The following is a 20,205-nucleotide window of genomic DNA, read 5'->3' as shown; positions in this document are numbered from 1 at the left end:
TTCGTGTTGCACAGCCTTTTTGAAATGAATGAATATTTTATACCGATGAATAATAAATATGCTTTTTTTCTACTTGGCGATGTCAGCACTCTTTTCTTTTACCGCTGCCGAGGCTTTTAGAGTTTGTCTCTCTCTATCTCTCACCCTTTAACTCAACAAGGCTCAGACTGCTGCTCCCTATTCCTGTATATTAAATTATTTGGTGGCTTAAGCAATCTTCAACATCATTACCATCACACTGCATCCACTGCCTTCTTTCAAAGAAACCTACAAAGCAGCCTTGGTGTGAGGATGAAGTGATTGCGCAAGAGGTTTTCTCTCCTCCTACTCGTTTTCTAAATTGAATCCGATCGATTCATTTTCTCACTCGCTACAGTCAGCACTGGGCACAGAAGGTGTCCACTGCTGATATGAAGAAGATGCGTCATGGAGAAAGCACGAGGAGTTTTATCCCAAGGCTCGACATTCTTGTTAACTTATTATTCACATCAAAGCATACACAGTAGTCATTCTCGCAAGAAAGAAGACTAAACAATTACTGCAATTCACTCTATCTTTTATTGAAATAACTAATAATCATTTGGAAATTCAAGGCAGGAGAAGCTTTGGCAAAGCATGCTGTGTGATTGAGCTTCATCACAGGCACATTTAAAATAAAAGGCACTTGACACATGTTGTCCATACTAAACATCAGGCTGTTCTACAATTGACTCATTAACGACAGCTGACGATACGAATGGAAGAAGCTGATCAGTGTGGATAAACAAAACAAAGCTGCACTGACACCGAGATGCAGTATTAAAAAAAAAGGCACTTATCAGACAAAAACAGTGATTAAAACATCAGAGCCTAGTTGATCCCCAGAAAAGAATATAAGCAAGAAGAAAAACAAAGCGGAAACAGGACACAGAATCAATCATGTGTGTGTTCAGCGTGATCATCCCATCACACGCCCCAGGTGTGGGCCCTGAGCCCCTGCCCCCCCCCCCCCCCCCCATCACACTGCATAATTAATCTCTTGATAAACTTTAACTATGTCTCATTTGCACGTGAATTGTTGTCTGAATAAAAAAAGTGAGGAAAGGAAAAGTGATACAAAAATGGGGATATAAAAAAGGATCGCATCAATTACCTTTAGCTCATATGATTCAATATTTAATATAAAATGTACATCTATATTATATGATAGACGATTGCGCAAATATGTTTAGTCTTTTAACAGAGGACATAGAAATACTGTGTGTGGAAGAGGCTGCCGGTGAGGTGTGTGTACTACCTCTGTTATCCTTTGCTGTAATATACTAAAGCGGACATTTAGCCCGAAGCAAAGGGCTCATAATAAGAGAAGACAGAGGTGATGCGTTTACGCACGGACTCAGCAGAGAGTCGCGAGCCTCGTCACCACTCTCACATTAACAACAGCGCCGTGTGACAGACAGCAGTGACAAAAGACAAAAGCAGGCACACACACACACACACACACACACACACACACACATTTCTCAATCTTTGGACTTTTGCACCTCTGGTAGGAATAATTGGGGATAAATAGAAATACATGATTAAGGAATGTGATTTGTAATAGGTCACTTGTACATACTGAACATCTGACACAGAACGTGGACCTCTGCTTCACTGAATGGAATGACACTGGAAATACAAGGAGGTTGTTTCAAGGCTGAGGAGAGTGAAGTGGCGAGTGAAGGAGAAAAGAGAGGATGATCAGTCTGACCAATTGTCATCGTCAAACTCTGAGGAGTCATCCTCGCTGTCGCTGCACTCGACAGCGATACGACGGGACAGGATGGCGGCCACATCGTTGTTGGAGTGATCCCTCTTCTCCTGCTCACGCTGCGCCTCCGTCTTACGCAGGTTGAAACCTAGAGAGGGAGCAAGTGAGGACAGAGAGTGTGAGAGCCTGACAACAGCAGAAGGGCCATCTCTCTTCATGTTCCTATTTTTATCTTAATGAATGCTGGACTATGAGGACTCATTTGCTTGCTGGCATATTAAACAAAGGGTGTCTTTCATACTCAAGAGGTGGCAGTTGTAAGTAGTTCCCTTATATTTAGATCAAGGTAGAACCAACAAAAGAGAGACTATTCTCATTTTAAAATGTATTTTAAGGCAGGGGTGTCAAACTCAATTTCATCGCGGGCCACATTAGCATTATGGTTGCACTCAAAGGGCCGGTTGCAACTTTAAGACGATATAAATATACATATATGAATATATATTAAATAATGTATTATATTATTGGCTCTGCATTGGATTATTATCAGTCCTGGTAATAACTTCATAAATAACTACGTCTGAAAGCAGAAGTCTAGGGCACATCATTGAAAGCAAATATTCAACAATGAAAGAACATCCATAACATGAATCTGTTTGCAACTTATATCAATATGCCAATTACTTGTATATAGACTATTCTGCACTATTTCTATTACATTTTATTTTCTTGCACAATTGTATCTGTTGTATTGTGTTGCACTGTTGGAGGAGCCTGTGACGACCTAAGCATTTCTTTGTCATAACTACACTGTAGCTATGTACATATGACAATACAATTGTATTGTATATTATATTCTTTGCAAGCTCTTGCGGGCCACATCAAATGAAGTCGCGGGCCGGATTTGGCCCCCGGGCCTTGAGTTTGACACCCCTGATTTAAGGTTTGTTGAGTTTTATTTCACTAGAAGCGCTTTAGAGTTTTTACAATTGGGTCTCTGTTAGTACATCATGCACGTCCAAACATGCAGCAATGTTGTTAAGAGTTTCTCCATATTCCACTTATTCAGAGCTGGCTGCAGTAATGGGCCAAAAACAGAGCATGTGCTGTGCAGTAATCGAGGGGTTCATCCCAATATCCCTATGATATGAGCTGGTTGAATTCTCCAAGTGAAAAGCAAAGCCTTCGTTTCCCATCATATTTAGCAGAGAACACACTAAACCATCTTTGTCCAAAGCAAAGGAGATGATGCCATCGCACAGTTTCATGAAACCCTATGGATGGATTGAAAACAGCCTTTCTTGAGGGTGTGATCTATTATGGACAGGAATCCTCACTTGATTGAACAGCATCGATCTAGCAACTGTACTTCTATATGTAACAAAGACAGTCGCTTAAAACAAATCTTCAACGTTTGCTATTGTGTCGTTTGGAGGTTTTTCTTCTTAGTCTGTTCCCAAGTCCTTATGATGTTACCTTCAGAAATGCCCTGGACCTAATTATGTTTTCCATCAAGGTCAAGGGAATCAGTCTGAGGATGTAAGATGTTATGTTTTTAAATTATAAAATCGCAGCCCCCAAATTCCCTATCCTCAATCACTTGACCTAGAAATCAATCGATTGAGGCAAGCCATTTCACAATTCCTTAAATGCGCTGTAAGGAGTAAAGGAAATAGGGAATAGTAGGCTTTCAGAGACAATGGAAACGAGGACACGCGTGCATCCCATGAATACGTGTTATTGCTATACGTGAATAAATGTATCCATCCCAAGCTCCACAGCGGGCAGAACTTAAACTTCTTAAGGACCGACCCTTTTTACAATTTAAGTAAATGATGTGGGTCAAAAATATTGATGCCTCTGTACATCTATATGCAGATGATACTGTTCTATACTGTTGCCCTTGCATTTGAACATCTGCTTTTGACACTTTTCAGTCACATCTGTTCCACCTCAGGTTGTTGTTAAATTCAGACAAGACAAAAGTCATGTTGTTTTCAAATAAGAAAAAGTTACCAACTGTTCTTCCCTGCATCATGTCTGCCCAGCATAACCCCATTGAAGCTGTTCAAACCTACAGATACCTAACCCCGAGATTCCACCGGGTCCGTCTGCGTCGCGGCGTTTGCAAAGATCGCGGCCATTCTAGTCAATGGGTGCTATTCCACCAGACGCGCCACGTTACGGCTCAGAAGTGTCCCAGAAGCGTCTCGGCGCCGCTCAAAATAGGATTCAAGTGTATTTTTCTACGCAAGGCGTTGCATAGCGCCGGGCAGGAAGTGGACCGGTCAGAGCATCCGGGCCAAACCCCAAAATAAACTAATTTTGCAGACCCTATCCCTCCGTAGTCTTTCAAATGCTAGCATTCTCCTCCAGTTTACAGGCACTGTGTAAATTATGTATATAGAATAATTATGATGATTTTACCACTAAAATACAGCAACACATCTTTGATTCATGTCGTTTATAACTGTAATATTATTATTAACTTTGTCTGTACAAAGTAGCCTGTCCAGGAAATATGCCCAAATCAACAAAAACTGCGAGCCGGCAGGCAAGACGCTCCGCTTCTGAAATGCTTCTGAAACGCGCCCGGTAGGGTATGACGCCGGAGGAGGCCGGACCAAAACCGCAGCGCAGCCGTTACGCGACGCAGACGGACCCGGTGGAATCCTGGGGTTAGGCATCACTATGGATGAAAACCTCATATTGACAATCTCTTCAGGAAACAAAGTAAAACTGGGATTATGTTTTAGAAACAAGGCCTGCTTCTCCACAAGTGCTAGGACACGGCTGCCACATTTTTGGCGCTCTTGGACTACGGGGATGTTGTGTACATGAACGCCCCAGCTCACGCCCTTCATCTGCTGGACGCTGTTTCCCATGGGGCTCTGAGGTTCATCACCAACTGTAAGGCCCTCACACACCATTGCACGCTGTACGCTTTAGTCAACTGGACATCTTTATCAATGCGCAGATCACTGCACTGGAACAAACTCATGTATACCGCTATGCTTGGACGGCTGCCCCTCTACATATCACACAAACAGTCCAGCTATAGCCTACGATCTCAAAATGACATCACTCGGTCCGTCCCCTCAGTACGCACGGTGCTTGGGAAAAAAGCCATATCATACTCTGCCCCCTCGACCTGGAACACACTTCAGCAGGAACTTAAGCTGACCAGTTTGACCCATCGCGGATTCTAAACTCATTTTAAAAAAGCGGGAGAAATCATCTGTGGGTGTTTGCACCTGCTCTATCTGACTACTGTTTACGATGTTTTATTTGATTGTTGTGTTTAGTGTCCTGTCTGTAACTTTGTGTGGTGCTGTTGCCACTCGAGACGGAGACCTTGTGTCTCAATGAGATTCACCTGTATAAATACAAATACATAAAACAACCTTAACAGCAACAAGTACAACTTCCCAAAGGAAACTCAGTCTTACCCTGCCGGATGGCCTGCAGCAGGTCGTTGCGAGTATCATCCTCCGGCTCAGCTTTGGGAGCCGAGCTGGACTGACCCCCACCACCAGAGGGAGGATGGGAAGCTGCAGAGCGGTCAAAGGATGAGGGAGGAGGCCCAGGGGGAGGTGGAGGAGGAGGAGGAGGTGGAGGACCTCCACCACCTGCAGGCATAGGTGGTGGAGGAGGAGGAGGAGCACCAATGGACATAAAGGGTGGAGGTGGGGGAGCAGGTGGGGAGGGATAGGCAGAGGAGGAGAGCGGAGGAGGAGAAGGTGGGGCCTCGAAACCAGGGGGAGGTGGGGGAGCCCCGAAGCCAGAGGGTGGAGGAGGGGGAGGGGGTGCAGGGGGAGGGGAGAGGTTGGGGCGAGAGTTTGGAGGTGGAGAGGTCATGGGGGGGGCAGGAGGTGGGTGGCTTGGACTCAGCACGCTGACACATTTCTGGCTCGGTGCTCCGTAGCCTCCGTCATTATACCTGCAAGGAGTGGGAGTTGGAAAAAGGAAAAGTTAAAATTAAATTAAAAAAACTGAAACGTTGACTTTATTGAAATGTTTTATGTCAACAGGTTTCACATCACTATTAGGTTAGTTGAAAGCAATAATATTAAATACATATTATTTGATATTAGGTTAAACTTCATATTATTGCTTTCAACTAACCTAATACGAATCTGTTGACATAATACACTTAATGAAAGTCACGTTTTACAGTGCTTAAGTTTCCCTGCAGCTGCATTCTCAGCTGGAGGTAAAGAAACAGTAGGTTTCTCATTTGAAAGCTGATTGCAGCTGCACATGTATGTTCAGCACATGTTGGCAGGAGCGGGAGCGTGTGCAGGCTAATTGTGCAACGTGCTACTTACGCCATGTCTGCAGGTGGAGGTGGGAGGAAGTCATCAGTGCCAGGTGGAGAGAGAGGGGAGTCGGGGTCATAGGCGTAGGATCCGGTGCTCTGCTCCAAGCCCTCAGAGTTGAAGCCATCTCCAGATCCAATACTGCCATTCAGACCCTCAGAGGAATTCCTTAAAACAAATTGAAGACATCATTATCAGTCCAAAATTGTTTTCTGTCCAACTCAATCATAAATAGTAGCATGTACGGAGCAAATTGGGTCATGGGCTTTTTGCATATTTTTCCTGCGACTATGATACAAATGCATTAAAAGCAGTAGACAGGAATACTGACATTGACACTTGTGGTGTGATTTACACCGCTTTGAAGTAGCAGAACGTACAGTATCAGCAGGAGGAGGCTGGCTTGTCCTTCAGTTAAAGAGCTTGACAGAACATCTTTGAGTTTTTTCCTTATCAGGCTTCGCTTTAAGGTCGAGAGACTAAAAGATCAAGGTTAAGCTTACTAACCAACTCAGACAAGATTAACCAGCTAAAATAAAAAAATAGTGCTAGAACAGAAGACTAGAGAATAATGAATAAGTGTAGTGCACTATTGCTTTAATTGTGTCCATGTTATTTCCGTTTTCTTATATTTCTATAAAAGCAATCCACTGACTAAAATAATTAATAACACACGGCAGAAAAACCCCTGCCCTATGGCCCGCTGTGACTCATGCGTTTGTTTACTGTGATCTGCCATTGAGACCCGACCCCCTGAGAACATTTCCAAACAGGACATGTCAGCCTTATCACTGTGTACAGATCGGTTGATAACATGGGGGGCTTGTTGAATTTAGTTAGTGCCCATTCTGTACTTTTACTGTTGATTAGAGAAAGCAATACTGAATTCATCAAGTCATTGTTTTACTTCCTGCTTAAATGCTTTCAAAAGCTACGTGCACCTAGGGAGAGGGGGTGTCAGCTCACACAATCTCTAAACTCACATCAAATCATTCTTCGGCTCCACAAACTCCTCCCCCATCTTACGGCGCTCCCATTCGTCCTTCCTGGTCTTGATCTTTCGCGGATTGAGCGTCCGTTGGTTCAGGTGGTCTTTCTTCTCCTTCTGCTCGGAAAGAAAAGGATGGGTTAGATTCATCAACTTTCATTAGATGTGACCAATAATGTCCACCTGTTCCAACCCCAAAGAGTGCTTCAGGAATAAGTTATGTAAGGATGTTGCGCTTCTTGTAACCTCGTCTTAAAGTCTATATTGTCTTGCTACATGCCTGAAATTAGATCTCTGATTAACACATGCTTGCGAGATGTTTTTGTCTTGTTTCAAAACATATAACATGTCAGTAGGTATGCCCACGCAAGACTTGTGAAGCTTTAAAGTCTCTAAAATAAGGGGTTGCTAACAAGTGGCTAAATGAGACCACAGAGGTTGACATCACACTGAACAAGGAGGCACGCTGAAGTCATGTGACTGTGGCGTCGTTTATAGTCTGAAGAACCCACTCGTTACTGCTGGTGATTGCAGTAACCTTTCAGAAATCTTTGAAAGTGGTGTTAAATGTGAACATTGTAATGTGTGGAGGGATCAAGAAGGATTCTAACTTCCGAGTTGGTCGACAAAAACACATCATCCCTGCAGCACTCTGTGTCGGTGTTGTGTTTATGAGGATGTTACTGTGTCTCACTCTGTGCTTGCGTCTCTCCTTCATGATGTCCTTGGTGTCCTGCAGCATCTTCTCCTTCCACAGTTCAAAGAAGTAGGAGGGGTCAGTGTAAAACTTCAGGGCATCCTTCCCATCGTCCCTGGAGATAACCATTTACAAAACATTAGAACTAAACTTAGGTCTTAGTTCCACTTTGTGTTATCTTGCGTCCACACGCATAAAACAAGTGTCCGCTGAAAGATATTTGTGTCGATATATTTATAAACCATAACACTTCCTCTTTTTGGCTCAAAAATAAAAAAGGTAATTTTCTTTTCGCACATACCAATGAGTATGCAGAAAATTAAATGTCCCTATTATATAGAGAATAAAATAATACAATTTATGTTCAAAAAACTTCACAGAACAAGTCTTTGCTACATCATTGGAAGAGCTTGCACTCACGCTACTTATTGTTGATGCCACTGCTGTGCTAACCGATTAAACAGTCTTCCCCCTCTAACACCCAAAGCTCCTTATTTTCTGGTTTCTAATTAATCGTACTTCCTCATGCACAATTAACATTCAAGATATCAAGAATATTTATCAGCTGGGTTCCGACATATGGTTATTTGTAAGAGAAAGAATATACACATGAGAGAGGTGCAAAGCTAATAAAACATCTCAATGTTCACGTATGTTCTGCCAACAGAACTTTATTAGTGCTACTTTAATTCTGTATACTTATTATAATCACAAGCAGGGATATTTATATTTAATGTAACATATATAGTCCTTTTGCTATCAACGTTATCTGAGTTTAGGTTGGTTTCATTATGTTTGATTGTTGCATGTTACACAAACTGGCATAGCACTTATTATATGTTCCTTTACATAAGGCCTGGGTAAAAACAAATCCCCTTTAACATTCTAACACACTTATAAATTATAGCCAAGAGAATTAAAATCTCAAGCATAAAAAAAAACGTTCTGATCCTCCCGTTGCTTGATGAATATGCATTAGAGAGGCGAGAATACATAGTGTATAGTCATGACCAACATGTAGCATGCAAATGTGTTTCAATGTGTGCACGTGTTCTTCATGATCCATGCATGCTTCAGTGAGTGAATATGAGCCATGGAGGGGAGTCTGTGCGTCTGCTGAGCCTCACCGGTATTGGCTGAGGTAGTTGAGAGGTGGCGGTGGATTACAGGTCTCGTAGGTGTCCTGGACCGGCATCGGCAGGGACGGCCTGGTGAACAGCTGCTGGTCCTGGGTCAGACTGCTGCGGAAGGCCTTACGGGTAGTGATGGCCTGCAGAGACACTGAGAGAGAAGCAGACGAGGAAATAGAGAGTTAATTATATTCATTTTGCTCAAGGGCAAGATTGTATTTTGTCGTGAGACGTGTAAAACTGGTTTTAAAAATACACTGAAAATGTTCATTTAACCATATTCAAAATAAAGAACTTCTCTGACAGTAATATACAGGAAGTAGTAACAGTAACACAAGTAGCATTAACATGAGGGAGACCTTACCCTCCTCTTCTTTGGGGTCCAGCTGGGTGACTTTAACCTGCAGCTGGTCCACTCGATCTCCCAGTGTATTGACTCTGATTGCGAATGCTCCAGCCTGGACAAACAGCTCCCCGAACACATCCTCTGCATATTTACCTACACACAGAAACAGCTTCATTATTTGCATTCATTAAAGGAATCCTTCACCTTGAAAAATATCCCTTGTATATCAAATACTTAGCCGATGTAGTTAACACTTTTTTTTATCTCATATGCTTCTGCAGAAACAGTCTACGCACAAACTAGTAGCACGGCTGTGTAAGCCTGAGGCGGACGTCGGACGATGAAGAAGTGTTTTGCATAATAAGGTTTAAACCAAAATGCATGTGTTTGGGATGCAGTGTAAATATGACTGCATTAGTTAATGTTGGATAATACTTCAAAAGCAGTGAGAGTGTGTAAACAGATCATTTGCTGTATTTACACAAACTCTATTTACTTGAAGTCATTCAAGATTTCTTTTACATATTTTTATTTTTCTAACCGTGGAGGCCTGCAAGAAAAAAAAACTTCCCATAAATCAAGCTAACAAGTAGTGAGTAATTGATATATGAATAATTGTTCATTTGAAGTATTTTAGGTTTTACGCGAGCACAATCAATGCATATTCAGAACTACATTCAAATAAAACACGTGCAAATAAACACATGTCATACACATTTGCAACATGTGGAAATTATCATATTTTAATGACATAATGACACCCGACCCCACACAGCAGACACTCACTGAGGCTGCCCAGCTGGCGGATGATGTTGGCCAAGCTGATATTGGTGACACATTCCAGCTCACTGCGGATGTTGACAGGGATGGTTTGGCGACACACATGCCGCGGCTCGATATTCCTCGTTACCAGAGGCATGGTGGGGTGTTGTGGGAAGTGGGGCCCAACCCTGGTGGGTAAGAGGAGGTAGGTCATTTGAAGGAAAGACATACAACACAAAAGTGACTTAAAGACAGCACGAATACATATCATCGTCTATAACAGGCAGTTTTGATACAAACTCTTTATCTCAAATATTTTAGAGCTTATCCGATTCATATTTTCAAGCAATTCACCTTCCATTAAGTGTCAAACATGACAGTTCCTTTAAGTGTCAAACATGACAGTTCCCAGCATCTCAAATGTAACGATTCACTGCTTTGTTTTATTTTTGTTGGTTCAATAAAACATGATTTACGATAATAAATAGATGGCTTCATAGTGATAAGAATTGTTATTTCTATCCCAAAATGAGTCACTCGTGACCAAGACACATATGTATAAATAAACCCCAAGCCAGACAGAGTTAAAGCAGAAGCAAAACTAAAAGCCACGCTCTTACTCCCGGAAAACATCCAGCTGACACCCAGTTTTTGTGTCACCACCCAGAAAAGTCAACATACAAAGAAAGACAATTGTTGCCGATGGTAATATCAGTATGATTTCTACACCATTAGGCTTACTGTATAGCAGTGTTGATATTCATAATTATATCGTACAAATCACAGTCAGTGTGTGACGAAGTAAACTCCCCACACAAAGCAGCAACTCTACAGTGCTACATGGTATCTGTTCAGAAAATGACAACTCCCATAGGTGCTCAGAAATATGCAGACTGCAGACAGAATTGAGCTTACTGTAAGTATACCCTGCTATGCTTCCTATTCCCCTAATGACAAGTGTTTAATGTTAATGCTGGGGCTACAGAGAATAGTGAGGTCATGATACAAATGGCCAGTGGTGGAAGAAGTATTTAGATGCTTTACTTGAGTAAAAGCACCACATCATTACCTTATTCTCAAAATAAGTAAAGATCCTGCTTTCAAAATCTTACTTAAGTAAAAGTACACAATTATTATCAGCAACATCTATTTCAATGATTAAAAAGTCAAAGTAATCATTGTGCAGGAAAATGGCCTATATGTGTGTATATAATTATATTAATATATGTGACATTTCTTGATAGTATTGTTGCATAAAGTAGCATTTGGTCAGAATCCAAAGGTATTTTAAGTACTTATTGACTTTTTGTAAAATATTAAAATGATTTGACTCTTTTGTGACTTAGTAACCTAGTGCACTAGCTTGAATTTTTAACATTCATTTTGTGAAAAAATGTGCTAACGCTGTTAAAAAAACATAGTGGAGTAAAATGACATTATTTACCTAGGAGTACAGTATAGTAAGTAGCATAAAATGGTACCTCAAAATTTGACTTAAGTAGAGACCTTGAGTTAATGTAGTTCCCACCTCTGCAAATGGCAATACTAGGTGTATTCAAATCTGTACGTTGCTTTGGGTTGACAGCCCTTTTGTCATGCGTGTTTTCAACCCGAGAATGCTTTAGTTTAAGGTCAGGTTAATCTAGTTATTAATGATAAAGTGGAACTGGTTACAGCTGTACCACACATACAGCTCCGCGCTGTGCGGTCAATGTGTCAGGAACGTACAGTCATTCTCTGTGAAATTCACAAACCGAAATTATAAATGTTTAAATATATGTAATAACTTGTATGAAAACAATGCACATTATTGTGAAAAGCCGCTACTAGAGAACCATTCAGGCATAAACGGTTCACTTTTACGCCCACAACATTAGCTAAAATGGGCTAAAATTTGGGATCTCGGCCTTGTCAGAGCAGGAAGTAACTTGTAGGCGCTCCTTATCTCGAATAAACAGCCACACAAAGGTATGTTCAAACCCCCTCACTTTACGGGGAGAATACCGACTTAATATACTTTACTTACCGTAAAAATTGGCAACTGTAGACTCTCTCTATACAATGCTTGTTATCCGGTCTCAAGATTTCCACAAGAAATGTTAAGCGGTACAGTACATGGGCGGGCTAAACAGATTCCTCAAGTCCCGGGATTCAGAACTTCTGATTGGATGCGGGACTGAGATCCTCAAAGCTGATTGGCTACTGCGCCTGTCATTTGTTTTCGCTGAGAACAGGATGTGGAAATGTCAACGCAAAAAGCGCAACTCCACCCTGATTAGTGGCCAACATCTGTCCGTAATTTGCGTAACCAAGGGTGGGGAAGAGACACATCCCTACGTGCGCTTCAGCGAGCTGGAACGCGTCCGAGGAATGACTGGCATTGGCCGTTATGCATAAGAGCTCATTGTGGAGAAAACCACTTATGAGGACAAATAATAATGTCCCGTGAGCCTTTCTTGTTTGGTGTTAAGTGCATCCTTCACCACAGCTTAAACTGGAAGTGCACACAGTTTATGGGATGTGAGGCCATCAAGCCGCCAGTAAAAGGTTAAATCATTTATCCAAGTATGGGAACGTGTTGTAAATGATATTGACACAATTTGTTTAAATGCTGCAATTAGTAATTATAGCCTTGGCTTGTGGCATGGTGCCTAAATATTGGACGTATTTGTTTTGGAATTAGGCAATTATTTCAGTCACTTCGTATTTATTTTATTACATCGTAAGTGTTTAAAGGAAAATGCAAACTTAGTAACTAAATGAATACTCTTACACTTCAATGGAAATAAACACATACCTGCACCTAAAATCAGCTTACATGTCACATAGATCATAATTATATTGGTATTGGTATTCTATATTTTGATAAGGATTCCCTAAGGACAGACAAATGAAGGACTGCTGGCTTTATTTCATATTTTATTATTGTATCAATGCACATTTATACTTTCTTTTCTTCTTTGTATATTTTACAGACACTCATCAGACACCTTGTCTCAATACAATCTTCAATGTAAACAATTATTGCACATAAAAAGCATTTAACTCATACAAAGATGTACAGAAATATATTAAATAAAGCTGAATCTACATTATCGGCTGAATATACATTCAAAGTCAAGTCAAGTATCAAAATGATTGCGTATTGCATATGAAGTGGTGCACTGTATAACATGATATTGAAAACCTCGCACTTCTGAAAATAAATAAATAACCATGTGCTACCTCAATATTTGATCAAATTATAGTTGCCATTATCTACAGACACAACAGTATTTCAACTGCGGGTGGAGTCACACAAAGCCAGATGTTTCCATCGCCACTAGAGGGAGATCACATCATCTTAAGAACTGTTATAGAAAAAGTTCCTTGTAAGATAAGGGCATCAACACCGACAGTTTTTGGATTGACCTTCTCCTTCCTGTTTGAGGGCCATCCACAATGTCCGGTCATGTGCGTGTGCATGTGTTCATTCATTCAGTGTCATCGCCTTGTGTTGGCCCAGCTCAGTGTGTATGAGCTGTGAACATGTTCAACTGTCTGTTTGAGCACACTGCCTCCCTCTCCTGCAGAGCTGTGGACCAGCTGGAGTCCAGAGGCTTGGAGACCCTGTAGGACACTGAACCAATAGCGGAGCACTTCCTCATTTGTCCCGCCCACCTCAAACCCGGCCCATTGCAGGTGCACTGTGGCAACAATGTGATGGACACTCTGCAGAGTTTCTGACTCAATCCAATTCTGGAAAACTCGCCACTCAGCACTCAGCAGGTCAGCATACAGGAAGTGAACCTATAGAGAATACAGAGAAGAGAATACTGAGTGATTATCATCCTGCAGGACGGCATAATCAGGTTTTCACAATCCAAATACGTGAAATACCGGGAATCTGTTTTTATTGATATTGCAATGGAATACACAAGAATTGTAAAAATATTTTCCTTACTCAATGTCATGTTACTGTATGCATTTTTAATCATGACAACTTATCATGATTTGTTCATGTTGTGCAGCCTATCTGCTTTCCAAAGCATTCCTGTTGCTTTGTAATCACAAATCAGTAAAAACACATTCAAAGCCAAATTCAAACATAATTACACTTTAATATATAGAAGTCATGACAAATTTGTCTTATATAAAGACACATTATCTTTTCTATGGACTGTCTATGTTGTGAATGTATTATTTTATTAATCTTGACACCTATTGCATGTCTGTCAGTCCTGGGAGAGGGATCCCTCCTCTGCCCTCCCCAAGGTTTCTTCCGTTTTTCCCCATTAACCGTGGGGTTTCTTTGTGAGTATTTCTTTGTCCGATGTGAGGATCTAAGGACAAAGGGTGTTGTATTCTTCAAAAATTGTAAACCCACTGAGACAAGTATAACATTTGTAATATTGGGCTATATAAATAAACTGTAATTTATCGATTGATTGAGCTTTTTTTATTATGTCAATCCACAAATACCCAGACTGTAGGCATATAGTTCCCTCTTGTGGCTGCAGGAAGTAACCAGCGTGTGATTCACTCACTTTAATTGTTGCCATGGCAGCCAGGGATGGCGCAGAGCCCTGTTACTATGGGAACGTAGAAGTAAGAGAGCTTTCTGGGTATGTTGGGGTGAAATTATTATGAAGGTATGTTCTCGGCACTGTTTCTCCACTTATCCATGTGTGTGTGTGTGTGTGTGTGTGTGTGTGTGTGTGTGTGTGTGTGTGTGTGTGTGTGTGTGTGTGTGTGTGTGTGTGTGTGTGTGTGTGTGTGTGTGTGTGTGTGTGTGTGTGTGTGTGTGTGTGTGTGTGTGTGTGTGTGTGTGTGTGTGTCTTACTGTGTGATGTCCCAGTGCAGCCATGATGTCTGCCAGTGTTTGAGAAACACTTCCTCGGTTGCCTCTCGTCTTCTGCTTGCGCTTCTTTGGAGCCCGCCACTCCAGCCACATCTTGTGCCGGTGGACCACCCCTCTGTCGTCATGGTTACTGACCAAACTGTTGCCAAGGTGACCACCAGATACTTTGGAGTTGCTGGGATCAAAACTGTGTACTTCACATCTCAGCCCTGACACTGTCTTTAGAAAGTCTGCATCTCCTCCATCCATACTGAAGAGACAAAGACAAATAAAGGGAGACAGTGAGCCAGCGAGCAGAGGGGGGGTTTGAAGATGATTGCATGCATGATTAAATATGCATTGTTTATTCTCACTCTGCCAGCTGATATGAATGCATAAGCATCCCAGCATGCACTGAGACATGGATATAGTGTAGAGACATATGGGCTCACCTAAAGGAGTACGCAACACACGGGGTATCTGCAGCTGGAAGGAGCCAGTCCTCAGCACACAGCAGCCAGCGGGGGGGGTCTGCAGGGGGCTGCGAGGCTTTAGTCTCACCTGGAGACAACACTATGGGGCAGCTCAGCTGGAGATGACGGGACAAAAGAGTAGAGGGTCACATGAGAAGTACTGGACAAGGTTTTTAAAACAGTTCTTACCCAGAATTAGTCAACAACTAAAGAGAGAGGAAGTTAAAGAAGAAGTTGTGTGAAAGTGGGTTCTTGTGAAATGTGTGAGAACATTTCAGACAGAGAGAGGCGTCCAGTAAAGCAAATGGTTTTCTGTTACATTTCAACCTGAAATTTGAGATTCATGTTGATCACATCATTTGTTGTATTTGTTTTTAAGAACACCTGATTCTGATTTAACTTGCAGTAATTGAATATTTACAGAACTAAGTCAGCACAATATACTTTGGATTGTAAACGTTTCCCTGCAGTTCCTCAGCACTTACTGTTATAGGTCTTAAGTCTTGTATGGGAGTTTGCAGTGTGGAACCGAAAGTCTTCTCTGGCTTCAGATTTAGCAGATTTCTGCTGCCAGGATACTGACAGCGCCTGACTGATCATATTACTGCTGTGTTAACCTCCACGCTGGAAGTCTGCAGTCGTAGAAGTGAAGTGAAGGAGTTGAAAAAGTGAAGTTTTTATTGATTACGCTCAGGGCTTGGCAGGATGTTACTCCTGGCTACAGTCTCTGTACAGTAGATCCCCCGTGAGCAGGACTGTAGCTGGAGACCTTCAGGGAGGGCCCAACATATTTGACCAGTGGTTCCCACCCTGAGGGTCGTGACCCCGCCCCGACAAATTGGTCACAAGATACATCTGAGAGTTAAAAAAATTATCACAAAGATTGCAACATTTATTCTCTCTGATGTTTCAATAATATGTTTTTTCTTCTTATGAAATTCTGGAAAGTTTAACTTTTTCAAGCATATGCAAATTACTCAATCTTAAAAATGACATTTTGGTTAAAGTGCTGACATCTCACTGTCATATACACCCTGTGACGAGGAGTCACAAACAGACTTATTTAAAGGGTCAGAATCCAAAACCATTGAAGGGTACTGTAGTAAACTGTATTTGTAATAAGGTTTACCACATTTGCTTAAAGCTTTACACTGTATTTAATCTCAGATTGAAAAGCTGCTGTTCTGTCTTATTACTTATTTTATTGGTTTTAATTTTATATTTTTTTATTGGTCAACTGTTGGTTTAAATTATTATCTTCTTTGAGGTTTTAACTCACTTGTATTATTTATGTGGCTTTTAAAATGATTTATCTCTAAGGTTTTATTTTTTACAATATGTTTTATTCTGACTGCAACTTTTATGGTAAAGTATCTCACAAACTGTGCAGCACACTGTGCACCTCGATGTTCTTAATAAATAAAGTTTTGCTTGCTTGCTTATTATTCTGCAGTCAGTAAAGTATCATGAAATGTTAAAAAAACAGGGAAAATATGCCATGTACAGTGAATACAAATTATTTCAAATTGTGTTAGGTATTGTAGGAACCTTTAAAGTGCATTTGGACATTTCACACATTGACAGCGCTGCAGTATTTGAGGTGATGTTCTGTGCAGTCTACCTGTGGCCTGGTGATGAATGTGATGATGCGATTGAGCTCTGCAGTGAAGGACGGCTCGTCTGATGCCCACGCCTGCAGATCCAGCTTTCTGGGTCCAGTCTGGGAAAATTCGCACATGGTATCAATATATTGATTTACCAACAGATGCATGGGAATTTGTAAAGCGTTCTGAATAATGAATAGGAATGACAGTAATGTGTGTGAGTGGGTCTCTGCTGCTGCTGCTGCTGCTGCTGCTGCTGCTGCTGCTGCTGCTGCCTACACCCTCTGCCCCAGGTATGAGTAAAGAGGAGGCAGGTCACAGCCTCCTCGCGGGGGGGGGGGGGGGGGGGGGGGGGGGGGGGGGGTGATGATTCACTAGAACGAGTCAAAGAGAGAGGGGGATGACGAGTGAAGGGAAAGAGTGTCAGATAGGACACACACACACGAAAGTTGGAGCTTTATGCAACTAAAGGAGAAAAGACAGAAAGAGAGAACAGCGGTCACCTCTGATCTGGGATCAGTGCTGTCCTCACTTGTTTCACAGAGCTGCAAAAAGCTGCACAAAGAGCTGCAGGGTATTGTTTGTGATTGTCCCCTGCTTACTTTCAGTTCACATTCAGTGCATTTAGTGCAATTACGTTTAATTAGCGTGAAGATAAGCAACATGGCAGTTGTTTGAGTACATTTTCACCTTATATTGTAGGTAAAGAGACATAGATTGTGGGTTCTAGAAATGTCTTCAGTCTATCTGTTTTTCCATAATGTACACATTCTGAAACATTAAAGTACTCAGTTATTGTACTTCAGTAAAAGTACCAGAGTGTAGGCTAATACTATAAAAGTCCTAAAATCAAGTAGTGGGGTAGAAGTACAAAGTAGTCAACAATTGAAAATACTGAAGTAAAGTAGGCTACCTGAACATTGTATTTAAGTACAGTAGGCTACTTGAGTAAATGAACATAGTAAGTTAACTGTACAGCACTGATTATATTTCAGATGTATCTCTCCACCTACCTGGCGTGAATGCATCTCGTTTTCATCCTCATACGCCTGTTCCCCCTCCTTTCTCTCCGCATCCTCCTCCTGTAGGCCCGGACGCAGGAACGGGGATCCCCGTGGACGTGGGTTCCTCTCCGGTTCGATGCTGATAACGGAGAAGGCGAACTCCTGCGGGTCCCCCACCCCCTCCCCCGGGGCTGCAGGCAACAGTGGCCCGACTACCATGAGTTGGAGTGCGAGGATAAAAGGAGGGATTAATATAAGAAGTATTCCCGAGCGGAGGGGAAGACCACCGCAGCCCCAGCACCACCGCGCACAGGCCCGCATTCCTCCTCCGTGGCGACACCGGGGAACATCTCCGGCTCGGTGCCGTGTGACTCAACTCTTTTTTTTACCGGAGGGCAAGCAAAGGAAAGTCCCTGCTGAGGAGAACACCACTCCTCTTTCTTTCCTGCCAGACCTCCCTTTTCTTCTTCTTTTACCCCCAGGGGAAAGTTGTGGTGACGAAGCGCATTCCTCGGTCAACGGTGGCCTTATTGACACAGTGACTGCTTTATTTTAGGCCATAAATAACTCATAGGGCCTACAGTTTAAAATCAACTTTACTCGTTCATATGGGAAAACAGGTCAACAACGTTAAATGTTGCTAAAGCAATATGGTATAAGTGTATTTTATGGGTTAAATTAAAGAGACTAAAGTTCGGAGACAGTAGGCTAGTTGTCATGGTGATTGATTGATAGTTTTCCGCATAAATATTTAAGAATGGTTGCTAAAGTTGTTGCTAAGCGACGCATAGCTTTCCACAAGAATAAGCGGTGACTGTAATATCTCCTATTTAATTTGATTCTATTATTATCAATAGTATTTGATAGATTAGCAAGTACTTATTTTTGTCTATTTTGCATGTTTAGGCTACTTATTATACTCTAAACTAACACTCTGTGGCTAATACACAATTATTTTAACTATGGTACTTTTACTTTATTAGACTACTGTTCTTAAAGTTGCTACAGTTTTGAGATGTTTGGAAATATTAGTCCTTATTTTACAGCTAGACCTTCTAGTAACTTAGGATATTCACATTTAACACAGGCTTCCAAACCAATAATACGTTTATAAAATAGGAAACATGGTTTTATAACAACAGAACATAACGTTTTTAACATTTGCTCCCTCTTGACCAGCGACATTAAACCGATCCCTAAATATTATTGATCAGCAATAAATAATAAGAATAAAACTGACAGGGAGAATTCTGCTGTACAAACCTTTAAAGTGTTTTTAGTACATTTCTGTGATAATACTACACATGTTATTGTAGGACATTTTACTTAGAATACTGCTGACCATTGAGAATCCTTACAGGTAATGGCATCCTATAAAATGAGGAAAATGTGGGTTTTAGATGGCTAATTTGGTAAATGTGGCACATCATTTCATATTTCTATTTAAATGAGATGCTGATTTTGGTATAGTGCAAAAGAAAAGTCTGAAAGAGCTGCATGCACTTCCTCTCTGTCTGTCATGTAGCGTTGTTGACAGTATGTGTTTCCTTCCACCATACAGAGGAATGTCACAGCAAACACATTTCCTGCGGCCATGTCTTAGTCTATTTAGTCAGCCTGTTGACAAACTGTACACAAAATGCAGCCTGTAAACTCCCCCCCATCTGTTTCCTTTCTCTCACACTCTCTCTGTCTGTCTGTCTGTCTGGCACACACACACGCACACATAAGCTGCAGATGTATAATGTTTGTTCTATTATAGCAAGTATTCCTGTGAGGACATGAAATGAGCGTGGGTTCCCTTCCTGTCAGCTCTCTGGTACCACCAGCCTTTACGCCGTTACGCTATTCCCTTATTTGGATGAGGAATGTTGAAACAGTACTTTTTTGTACATTTTGTTTCAGTGGCAACATCTCTGACACTCTTTCCTGATTTCCTTAGTCTGGTTTCTTTCTTTCCCCTCAAGCACATCCTCCTCTCCCCACCATCTATTCCTCTCCTCCCCTCCCTTTCCCTCCCTGTCGAATCGTGTCCTTGCCTGAACCCTCTCTCTCGCGCAGACCCAGACAGCCTGAGCAAAGCCCAAACACACACAGCCACGCTCACACCTCCCATAATCCCTTAAAGAAGCAGTCTGCAATCGACAAGATTACCAATGGCAAGAACAGAATGTGTATTTAAATATTTTGCACCTCAGATACATACATGATATGTAACAGACAGATATACATTTTTTTCATCACAAAAACCACCAAACAACACAAGACCACAGAAAAAAGAAGGGAGAGAGTGAAAGAAAGAATGAGACCCCGCCAAGACTTTTGGTGTCT

General features: G+C 41.6%; 2 protein-coding genes across 2 annotated transcripts; both read right to left on the bottom strand.

Annotated features, from left to right (window-relative positions):
- Nucleotides 1-539: 539 nt before the first annotated feature.
- On the bottom strand, nucleotides 540-12,094 carry wasf2 (WASP family member 2). Its single transcript, XM_034094511.2, has 9 exons — nucleotides 12,001-12,094; nucleotides 9,999-10,162; nucleotides 9,231-9,365; nucleotides 8,864-9,017; nucleotides 7,734-7,851; nucleotides 7,035-7,156; nucleotides 6,061-6,219; nucleotides 5,182-5,672; nucleotides 540-1,880 (listed from the first exon to the last, which is right to left on the bottom strand). The coding sequence occupies exons 2-9, from the start codon at nucleotides 10,129-10,131 to the stop codon at nucleotides 1,723-1,725; spliced, it is 1,470 nt and encodes a 489-aa protein (XP_033950402.1). The 5' UTR covers nucleotides 10,132-10,162; nucleotides 12,001-12,094; the 3' UTR covers nucleotides 540-1,722.
- A 786-nt stretch (nucleotides 12,095-12,880) lies between these two features.
- Nucleotides 12,881-18,366, bottom strand: LOC117454749 (probable methyltransferase-like protein 24). Its single transcript, XM_034093904.2, has 5 exons — nucleotides 17,884-18,366; nucleotides 16,888-16,986; nucleotides 15,246-15,382; nucleotides 14,797-15,064; nucleotides 12,881-13,763 (listed from the first exon to the last, which is right to left on the bottom strand). Exons 1-5 carry the CDS (start codon nucleotides 18,193-18,195, stop codon nucleotides 13,458-13,460), a joined length of 1,122 nt encoding a protein of 373 aa, XP_033949795.1. The 5' UTR covers nucleotides 18,196-18,366; the 3' UTR covers nucleotides 12,881-13,457.
- Between the last annotated feature and the right edge of the window lie 1,839 nt (nucleotides 18,367-20,205).

This window comes from Pseudochaenichthys georgianus, chromosome 11 (assembly GCF_902827115.2).
Source record: "Pseudochaenichthys georgianus chromosome 11, fPseGeo1.2, whole genome shotgun sequence".
Lineage (NCBI taxonomy): Eukaryota > Metazoa > Chordata > Actinopteri > Perciformes > Channichthyidae > Pseudochaenichthys > Pseudochaenichthys georgianus.
Note: the sequence above shows the minus strand (reverse complement) of the source record. Positions and strands in the feature narration are given on the sequence as shown.